Genomic DNA, 10711 nt, shown 5'->3' with positions numbered 1-10711 from the left:
AGGCGAGAGGGAAAGACACCAGGAAAAGCCAGTTAAGGGTCGCGAAAACTCTGGAGTCCAGATTTTCTTTGTGTGCCGACCCCCACACGCCCCCTGCTTTTTCGTTACAGCTTCCCACGCTCTAATCTTTCCGATTGGGAAGGTGACTCCACTGTGGGACCCACGCGCGAGTCCCGCGGCACATCGCCCCTTTAAGGGCCCGGCCTCTCGACTCCCTGACCTCGCCCCGCCCCCTCCGCGGCCACACTGCGCCTGCGTGGCGAGCCGGAGCCCTGGGGTTGGGCAGCACTCGGTTCCGTGCAACTTTCAAGTGAGTTGCAAACTCCGCCCTGCAGGCCGGTGCTGGTGGCCCGGCGCGCTGGAACCGTGGCGACCCGCTCCAGCGCGGGACCAACAGCAAGGGCCAAGCGCCGGGTTCTCCGCGGCAGGAAGGGCGGGTGGGAGCTGTAACTATCCCGGCCGAGGGGCGCGCCCGCTCCCAAGTCGGCTTCCTCCCCGCCGGGGCCGCTTTGCCTCGGGTCTCCCCATTCTCCAGGTCCCCTGAACTGCACAGTCGGAGGCCGTGGGCGGCGGGCTCTGCCTCCGCCAAGGGACAGCCGGATCGCCCCTCTGCTTCCCGCAACTGCCCTGATCCCCCCCCGTTCCAGCCCTTGAGTGAACGTCCTTCTGAGCGGCTTCCTGGGGTTCTCCCCACGTCCCCAAGGCCGGCAAGATGGTGTCCTGGATGATCTGTCGCCTGGTGGTGTGAGTATGGCCGCCCTCAGACCTCCTCTACCCCGGGGTGCCGTCCCGCCCCTGTGGTGGAAGCTGTGGAAGTCTATGGGAGGGGGAACTTTCTGAGCTCCACCCTCCAGCACTCCATACCAGGGTTAACGGACCTGTGGGCTTGCACGCGGTGTCTGGGGTACCGCCCACTCCCCGCCCCACCAAGCCTCGTTGGCTGAGGACGACCCCTGCCACAGGCCACACACACTGCAAACAGATGCCTGGGGCCGAGGGCCACAGGCCTACTTTGCTGCCCCTTGGCAAACACTAGGTGATATGGCACGTTGTGGGCGGAGAATCCAGGTGCCTGCTTGCCATCTGAGCAGTCACATGACTTACCATCCTGCTCCTCACCTTTGAGTACGCCAACACCTGGCTCCCATAGCACCGTCTGCAGCCCGGCAGTGCCAGGTCTGGTGACCCTGGGCCTGATTGCATGCCCATGGGAGGGGACAGTATGGTGTTCTCACCTACTTCGTGGAGTGGCTGTCCTCTTGCTCCATCACACACCCATGGGCCACCGGTGCAGGCCTGGGCAGGCTTGGATGTTTGTAAACAGCAGGGTGGGGAGGTGGCCTCCAGGGCTCTGACTCAGGCACAGGTTGTACAAGCCAAGCGAGAAAAACAGGGCGGGTACTGCCACCTTGCACCCCAGTAGGGGGAAATGGCCACCTGGCAAGGTGGGACTGGGGCGTAGTGCCCCTCACACTCCCCATGGGTGCTCTTCCAGGCTGGTGTTTGGGATGCTGTGTCCAGCTTATGCTTCCTATAAGGCTGTGAAGACCAAGAACATTCGTGAATATGTGAGCGTGGGGGTTTGGGTGTGTCTAGTAGGACTCGGTGAGGTGGGGAGGGTCTGAGCTGGCTTCTCCCTCCTCCAGGGGCAAGGTCATGTGGCACATCCTGAGTGGACTGGGGAGGGAGAGAGAATGGGCCCTGTTCAAGAGGGTGTAGACAGAGGGCAAGCCATTGGGGTGCCTGTGGAAGACCTCGTGGGTGAAGCTTGTTGGAGGTGGGCATAGGAATGAGCAGCAATTTCTCAGAGCTCCTGTCCAGCCATGCGTGGGGGAAAGCAGCTATGCAGCCGGACAGGCTCCCTGGAATCTCTGGGCTAGACTGGCCCGGGTTGGGAGTTGGTGCTGCCAGCCCCATGCTGACCTCTGCCGCTCTCACCCCACAGGTGCGGTGGATGATGTACTGGATTGTTTTTGCACTCTTCATGGCAGCAGAGATCGTTACAGACGTTTTTATCTCCTGGTATGGACACAGGGTCCGCAAACCATGGGTCGGGGTGGCCCCCCCCAGCCCTGCTCCTTGGCTCACCCTGCCCCCTGCGCTGTGACAGGTTCCCTTTCTACTATGAGATCAAGATGGCCTTTGTGCTGTGGCTGCTCTCACCCTACACCAAAGGCGCCAGCCTGCTTTACCGCAAGTTTGTCCACCCGTCCCTGTCCCGCCATGAGAAGGTACCCCAGGGGGAGGCGGGAAGGGAGGCTTAGGGGTGGGTGTGAGGGAAAGAGCCCTGAACCTGGGATTTAGGATGCTGGGGATACCAGGGTTCTATCCCAGTCCTGCTGCTGTTGAGGTGCAGGACCTTGACAGGGCCCAGCCTACCTCATCTTCTGGGATAATCAGGTGGGGTGCATATGAATGACCTTTGAGGATGGAAGTTGGTTTGGGGGTAGTGGTGGCAGCAGCTGGAGCATGGCCTGTCACTGAGGTGTGAATGGGTGGCGGCCCTGCTCTTGGTGTGTGTTTGTGGCCCAGATTTGTGGCTCTGGGCACCAGGTGGGGCTGGGCTGGGCTGGGTGGTGCCACAATCAGTGGCTTCTCAGAATCTGCAGAGGAAGAGGGACTCTGGCTGTCCACCTGAGCTCTCCTCCCCATCGGGTCCACAGGAGATCGATGCGTACATCGTGCAGGCCAAGGAGCGCAGCTATGAGACCGTGCTCACCTTCGGGAAGCGGGGCCTCAACATTGCCGCCTCGGCTGCTGTGCAAGCTGCCACCAAGGTGCTCCAGGCCCCCAGCCCTCCAGCAGCCCCCATCCCACCGCTAAGGCGCTTTGGGCTCATTCAGCTCCTCTGCCAGGGAGCCCAGAGATGGCAGCTGGGGAGCAGGGGTGAGAAGGTGACAGGGGATATTGGCAGAAGCGTGGAACTGGAGTCAAACCTTCCTTCCTGGCTCTGGCACTGAGTGTGAGCAGCGGCTCCTGCTCTCTGACTTTGGTTTCCTGTTGGTGCCACATTGGCGCGGGGCCAGAAGCTTGCTAAGCAGTTTTCACTTCTGCGTCTCAGCCCCAGTGATGAGCTGGTTGGCCGATTTCCCTGGGCAGTCTCCCCGCTGAAGCCTCTTCCCCCTTACAGAGTCAGGGGGCGCTGGCCGGCAGGCTGCGGAGCTTCTCCATGCAGGACCTGCGCTCCATCCCTGACGTGCCTGCCCCTGCCTACCAGGACCCTCTCTACCTGGAGGACCAGGTGTCCCACCGGAGGCCACCCATTGGTGAGTGGGCAGAGGGACCCAGAGCCAAGCCAGGAGGGATGGCTTCCTTCACTCGCACCATGGCTTCTCCCAAGGCTTGAGGAAGGGCTGGCCTGGCCACAGGCTTTCAGCTTCACCTCCTCCACACAGGGTACCGGGCTGGGGGCCTACAGGACAGCGACACCGAGGATGAGTGTTGGTCGGATACTGAGGCAGTCCCCCGGGCGCCAGCCCGGCCCCGAGAGAAGCCCCTAATCCGTAGCCAGAGCCTGCGTGTGGTCAAGAGGAAGCCACCAGTGCGGGAGGTCAGTGTGGGAGGACGACAGGAGGGAGGAGGGCTCTGCTGGCTGGTGCTCCCCACACCCTCATGTGTGCCTCCTCTCTCCCCAGGGCACCTCGCGCTCCCTGAAGGTTCGGACGAGGAAAAAGACTATGCCCTCAGACATGGACAGCTAGGGTTTGCTGCATCTGGCCCCTTCTTACCTCGTGCCCTGCAGGGCTCCAGGGCTATTTGGAGGAACCTTTGGCAGCACATCTGGCCTGCCTGCACCAACTGCCTGGGCCCCGCCCTCCTGACTCCTGCTGATGGTCAATGGCCAGGAGCAGATGCTGCCAAGGCCACATGCACCCACAATGTACCAAAGCAGGCTGGGCCCAGGGTTCTATTTATTGCCTTGCTCTGCCCTCTCCCTTCCCCAGTTGTGGGACAAGAGCCATCCCTGAACCCCTGCAAATGAAACTAAACGTCCACCTGGGTGTGTTCATTCCTTCCTGTCCTTCAAAGTACTTGATAGCCTTTCATAAGGCCTGGCACGCGTGTCCTGGTTGTGTGTGTGTGTTGGTGAATGAGGTCAGGTTTGCCAATGTTTTGATAAATAAATACATAAAGGGGTTCTGTCTCTCCTGATTCTTACTCCCATTGTTCACATCACTCCCTTGAAATTGAACAGCCCAGTCCCAGCCTAGGTCTAAGGCTGAAGGAGCCCAGTCCTCTGGAGGAGAGAGAACCATTGACAGAGAATTGCAATGCAGCACATGATCTCACAAAGGAGCTCTTGGAGAGCTTTGAGAGCATTGATGGGAAAGTGGGGACCAGTCCAGAGGATGGGTCAGAACCCGAAACTTCAGTTAGGCAGAAGTTAGGCCTTGGCAGGAAGGTGCAGCTGTAGAGAAACCAGTGGGAGCACAGGCAGGAGGGGCTTGGGGGCAGCACATTATTCCCATAGGGAGGTCGAAGCTAGGCAGAGGAGGCCTGGGGAGGAGTATCTCCTCCAGGAGCCTCGAAGAAGGAGCCCCCCTGGGGCAGCTCTGGGGACATTTAGTTCTGTAAACTCTCAGGAAACAGCAGGGGCGCCATTGCACCTCCGAGGAGTGGCCACGAGAGGGCAGCAGTGGCCAGGATCTGGGCTGCCGCCCCCCCCCCCCCCCCCCCCCCCCCCCCCCCCCCCCCCCGGCTTCCAGGTCAAGGTCAAGGAGGGTGGGGTTGGGAGACTGGCCAGAGCCTCACCCTGCCGGGCCTGGCGGAATTCAGAAGGCCTCCAGTGGCCCTGCCTGCTGCTTGTGGTCACTGGTCCTTGGTCTGCCCCATCCAAGGAGTCTCCTGCTCTCCTGAGACCGAGGCTCTTTGCCTGGCTGGCTCCACTCCAACTCCTCCGATCCCTGAGGCAACTGGGGTACCCAGCTCTGCCCTCTTTCCCCTGATGCTGGTCTCGCCACGATGCCCAGGGTGCACCCCTCTGCCACTGCCGCACCTGCTCCTCCTCCCTGCTTTTGATTAAGCAAAGAGGTGGGTGAGAGTGTGGGATGAGATGAGGGGAAACAGGGTGGTAACCTGGAGTGGCCCCAGACAGTGTGGATTAACTCTTGGTGTGGGGATTATCCGGGTTTTATTTGGGGGAGGCTCTTAATCTGCTGCGGTGATTTAGCTTCTCACATATGGGGGCTCACTGGCGTCCAACATGGCCTGCCTTTGCATCGTGGGGTTGTCTTATCTCCTCATTAATTCATTCAAAAATGAATATTGAGCCTCGAGCAGGTACCAGACATGTTGCCAGACACTGCAGTGATGCAGGGAGTAGTAACGGCTGGCGCCCAGAATGTGGCTGCCCACGCAGACGCTGCTCTAAGCCCCTGGCATATATTAATTTAATTCTCATAACGATCTTGTGGGGGGCGGGTACATACTAGTCTTATAGTCTCCATTTTACAAACAGGAAAACAGGCACAGAGAGGGCAAGTGATTTGCCCAAGGTCACAAAGCTAGTAGGTAGCAGAAGGGCTTGGAATCAGGCAGTCTGGCTCCAGAGTCTGTGCACTTAATCACTAAGCAGTACCAGAGTGAAGGAGATGATTCTCGCTTGGGAGGCAAGGACACAGAGACGAACACGTATGGAATATTTGCTGTGTGCCTGACCTTGTACTGGGCATTTTACAGAGATGATTTCCTTGAATCCTCCCAACAACCCTACCAAGTAGGGACTATATCCATTTTTCTCACTGAATTGCCCAGGCTAGAATACAGCGGAACGATCATAGCACACTGCAGCCTCGAACTCCCGGACTCAAGGGATCCTCCCACCTCAGCCTCCTGAGTAGCTTGGACTACAGGCACTCTCCATCACACCTGGCTAATTACTGTATTTTTTTTTGGTAAAGACAGGGTCTCCCTATGTTGCCCAGGCTGTTCTTGAACTCGGGGGCTCGAGTGATCCACCTGTGTTGAACTCTGAAACTTCTGGGGTTACAGTCATGAGCCACCGCACCCACAGGGCTATACCCATTTTACAGATGAAAAACTGAGGCTTGGAGAGCCACAACAACTTGTGTACCATTGTGCTGCTTGTGAGCCGGGGGCCCTGACTCCTGATGCACCTCTGCCTGGGTGTTGCGTTGATAGAGGCGGGCTGGCAGGATCCATGTACTCAAACTGAGGGAACAAAACCAGAGGGACTGGCCGGGCGCAGTGGCTCACACCTGTAATCCCAGCACTTTGGGAGGTGGAGGCGGGTGGATCAGGAGGTCAGGAGATCGAGACTACGGTGAAACCCCGTCTCTATTAAAAATACAAAACATTAGCCGGGCACAGGTGGCGGGTGCCTGTAGCCCCAGCTACTCAGGAGACTGAGGCAGGAGAATGGTGTGAACCCGGGAGGCAGAGCTTGCAGTGAGCCCAGATCACGCCACTGCACTCCAGCCTGGGCAAAAAAGCAAGACTCCATCTCAAAAAAAAAAAAAAAAAAAAAAAAAAAAAAAAAAAGAAGAAAGAAAAAACAAACAAACAAACAAAGAAAAAACCAGAAGGGCGCCAGGCACAGTGGCTCACCCCTGTAATCCTAGCACTTTGGAAGGCTGAGGCGGACGGATCACCTGAGGTCAGGAGTTCGAGACCAGCTGGGCAACATGATAAAACCCTGTCTCTACTAAAAATACAAAAATTAGCCAGGCAAGGTGGCACGTGCCTGTAATCCCAGTTACTCAGGAGGCTGAGGCACAGGAATTGCTTGAGCTGGGGAGGCAGAGGTTGCAGCGAGCCGAGATTGAGCCACTGCACTCCAGCCTGAGCGACACAGCAAGACTCCGCCTCCAAAAAATAAATAAATAAATAACAAACCCAGAAGGGCATGTGATGAATGGCAAAACAAAACAGAGTGAAAGAAAACAGAGTTGGGGAGAGGCCTGAAGTTGTGGGGTGGTGAGGAAGATTTCACGGGGGCAGGGGCTTCACTTGCCCTCCCTCCTAGGATGGGTGCGTGGAGAGGGCCACAGGGCTACAAAGCCCCTTGGCGGAGCTCATGATGCCTTCTCCTCGCCCCCTCATCAGACTGTCTAGTGGCTCTGTGTGGCCCTATGCATACTGGCCTCTGACATGCTCTTCCTCCACCATCCAACTGTGTCCCATTTCTACTTGCCCTTTGAACCCCACTCAGACAGGAAGTCCTCTGCAAGCATTCCCTCACCTCAGAGTGGTTTGCTGTCTGGACCACACCACCTCTGTTCTTGCACAGACTTCTGTTTTTGCCTTGAGCACGTTGCCTTTTCTCCCCCACTGTGTTGTGACTTCATAAAGAACAGACGTATTTTACACACTGTTGTAGCTCAGCCTGGAACAAATGGTCTAACCACAGTGAAATATTTTTGTAAGTTCACGACTGGATGGTGAAGTCCTGCTCATTCTCTGACCTTCTCCATGAAGTTCCCCTGATTTCCCCAGGGCGGGACTAGAAGCATCTTGTAATCATTCATGAACAAGACCAACAGCCCCAGCGCCCAGCACAGGGCCAGCACCTAAGAGGCCTGGAGGAGTTTTGCTGGTGAAAGAACAAATGCACCAAGTGACCATAAGTTCTGGGTGGGGGAGGCCAGGGGTGGGGGTGGGGGTGGGATGGCCTCGTGATTTCTGCCTTTGTACTCTGCATCACCTGGGGCCTACCGCCAAGCCTTGAACATGCCAAGGCCCATAGAACACGGGTTTGGTGAACGGCTGCCTGCAGTTGTATGAAGTCCAACACATGCTGGGGACAGAGAGGAAGGAGCCAGAAGTCCAAGTTCTGGAGCATTTCTGGGTGAGCACACATGTGACCCGGAGGCTCAGGGCACTGGTTGTCAACTGGGCTTCCCTGAGAGCCAGCCCTGCCTCTCTGAGAACCCCTGAGACCTCACCTTTGCCCAGCATGGTTGTACACTGGAGGAGATTACTGTCCCACCCTCCACCTCCTCTGGCCTGGCCTCTCTAGGAAGAGTAGGCTGCGTGCCAGCCTGCCTAAGCACCCCCAACCCTCTCCTCCCCACCAGACAGTGGACCACCAGCAGCATCAGGGCTGGTAGGGGACATAAAGCTGCCACAGCCAGCCCCCTTAGAGCTGCATAGCTCCGCTGGGTCCTGGCCCCTGCCCCACTCAGTTCGTGCCCTGGTCTCACTCCTCCCCGCCCCGGCAGCTTGTCTGCTTTTGAGGGGCTCCTCCACATCCATCCTGGTTTCTGGGTGCAGATGGCCCTTTGTTCTTGCCCCTCTCTTCCCTCTCCTCTCCACCCACCGCCATCCCTTGGCCCTTCCAGGTGGCTCCGTTCCCTCCCTGCCTCTTCAGCCCCCATCACTGTCCCTCTCGGCCTGGGGCCCTCTGTGTCCTGGTCCCCTTCCCCATCTCCAGCCTCCATGTGTGCCGCATGCATTGGCTGTATTTTTAGCCACCACTGATTAGCCTCTAGTTCTGACACAGTCCTGGCCCAAGCTGGGTCGGGGCTGGTTGGCACTGCCCTCCACCTTGAGGGGGTTAAGGAGGTGGCACCCAGGCTCTGGCTCCATCCTCTACCCAGCATCAGGGACCAGGGGTTTCAAGAGCTGCGTAGGGGGCAGATGCCTGGGCAGGAGGATCCTCTGCTGCTGGAGAAATCCTGGGGGCCACAGTTGGTGTTTCCAGGTAGGCACAAAGGTCCCAAGCCCAGGGCAGAGTGGAGCTGGCTTCCTCTTCCCGGGTGGGTAGCTTGTGGGGGTAACCTGGAGGGGAGGGGAGGTGGGGGGAAGAGGAAGCGCACTGGGAGGTGCAGACTGAGAAGAGGAATTAGGTCAGGGATGTAGGTGGGTGGGCGAGAGGGGAGGGTGGCATCTGCTTCGGAGCTTCCTCTGGGTTCCAAACGCATCTCCACACTTTCCTTCCCCTCCTCCCCACCCCCTGCCCCCACCCCCACGGGTCCCCGGAGAATTCGCCTGGTATTTCCCCTCCCCCATCCCCCCCAGGCATTGCCACAGGGTGGGGGTGGGGTGGGGGGAGGCCAGCCTCAGCTGTCTGAAGGATGGAGGGGCTGGGGAAGCAGGGCTAGGTGCCCAGACGGCCGCGTGTGTGGGAGGGGATGTCCTCAGATGCCCTCCACCCGGCAGTCCCCGCTCTGACGTGGGTGCCCCCCCTCTCCCCGCCCGGATTAGTGGCAGCTTGGCCTGACTCTCCGGGGCTCCTTCCCCCGCCCCCGCCTGCTGCCCTCCCCTGGGCCGGGGGCTGCTCTGCCCGGGGGGCACTGTGCTTGCCCAGGTAAGGGGCTCTGGGGATGGCATGAGGGCCGCCGGCTCGTGAGTGCTGCTGTGCCCGTCAGCACGAGCGTATGTCAGCGAGCGAGTGTGTGTCAGTGCGCCAGGGGTCGGTGAGGGGCTGGGGCTCGGTCCACGAATGACTGGGGGTGCTGGTCAGCTTGCCTTTGTCCACGAGTCTGGCATTGTGTCCACGCGCCGTGTGGCTTTCCTTCTGTGTTTGTGTCTTTTGTGTGTCTCCTCAGCTCTGCTCCGTCTTCAGGCACAGAACAGCCGGCTACAAGGACTCTGTGGGCCTGTGGCATGGGCCCCAAAGCAGGATGGGGAGCTGAGTGAGGGTGGGGAAGAGGTCCTTCCTTCCACCCCGCAAGTCCCCACGAGCCCCTGGGCTTTTCAGCAGCCTGTCTCCAAGAGCCCTGCTGCTCTAGTCCAGGGACTGTGGCCTCACAAAGCAGACATGGCAACTGCGGTAGGGGGGTATCCGCCCCACACCCCTGGGATAGTCCCCAACCCCTTTGGGGATGTGAGCGATAGGCTTTCAGGGTTCTGAACAGCGCGGGCTCCCATCTTGGCCTCTTCCAGGCCCCAAGCCGCAGGAATCTCCCCCTGGCGCTCCCACAAGCTTCGGCTGCTGAGGAGGGAGGCCAGAGGACACAGATGGGGGACCACAGGCACACCCCAGTCCCTCACCTTCACCCCTGGAGCCAGCCTGGAAGTGGGAGGCCGGGCCTCAGAGCCTGGGGCCTCCAGTCCATGTTAGACCCTCTACAAGCATCTCCCCTGGCACACTCAGGTCCCAGCCACCCTCAGGGGAGCTGGGGAGGAAGGGAGTGTTACTCAGTCATGTAAACAACCCCTACCAGCCTGCCTTCCCACAAAACTGGCCTCTGGGGGGAGGCCAGGGGCAGGGTGAATCGATGCCAACACAGCCCAAGTCCGGCCCAGTGCCCACTCCTTTAGGCCCCTGCTCCCCAGGACCCCCACTCTTCTCAATTGGTAGAAGGCTCTAGGCCTTACTCATCCCTTAGGAGGAAGGCTCCTGGCTCTTCAGGGCTTCCCTCTGCAGGGATGGTGGTGTGACTTGGGACCAAGCTAGAGGCATCCAGAACCCATCGCTTCCAGGGGATGGGAAAGAGGGAGTGCAGCTTCTGTCCCAGGCAGGCTGAGGATGGCTTCCTCAGGGAGCCAGGGTAGCTGAGGGTGGGAGGTGGGTGCCTGAGGGGAAGGGAAGCGCCCGTTGGGCGTGTGGGTTTCTGTGTGAGTCTGAATCTGTCTGTGTGTGTTTGAATCTGTCTGTTTGTGTCTGCACTGGAACCACCCCCGCAGCGGAGCCGGGATGCTTCCTCGGGTGGAGGGTGCCCTGCTTTTCCATTTCCTCTCCTCTCTGTGCTCTCCCGGGAGCCACTCCCATGGGCGCCTCTCCAGCCCCTGGCCTGGAAGCACCAGG

General features: G+C 59.2%; 1 protein-coding gene across 4 annotated transcripts; it reads left to right on the top strand.

The window, feature by feature from the left end:
* The first annotated feature begins 243 nt into the window (after window positions 1–243).
* On the top strand, window positions 244–4137 carry REEP4 (receptor accessory protein 4). 4 transcript variants are annotated; one of them, XM_010365351.2, is made up of 8 exons: window positions 244–744; window positions 1496–1568; window positions 1946–2022; window positions 2111–2231; window positions 2664–2777; window positions 3131–3266; window positions 3396–3550; window positions 3636–4137. In XM_010365351.2, the coding sequence occupies exons 1-8, from the start codon at window positions 713–715 to the stop codon at window positions 3699–3701; spliced, it is 774 nt and encodes a 257-aa protein (XP_010363653.1). In that variant the 5' UTR covers window positions 244–712; the 3' UTR covers window positions 3702–4137. The 4 variants fall into 4 exon arrangements, with proteins under 4 accessions (XP_010363653.1, XP_030793861.1, XP_010363654.2 ...); XM_030938001.1 differs by lacking the exon at window positions 3396–3550; XM_030938000.1 differs by lacking the exon at window positions 1496–1568 and having other exon boundaries at window positions 250–744.
* The last annotated feature ends 6574 nt before the right edge of the window (window positions 4138–10711 follow it).

This window comes from Rhinopithecus roxellana, chromosome 9, assembly GCF_007565055.1.
Source record: "Rhinopithecus roxellana isolate Shanxi Qingling chromosome 9, ASM756505v1, whole genome shotgun sequence".
Classification (NCBI taxonomy): Eukaryota; Metazoa; Chordata; class Mammalia; order Primates; family Cercopithecidae; genus Rhinopithecus; species Rhinopithecus roxellana.
This window is presented reverse-complemented; position numbering and strand designations above follow the sequence as displayed.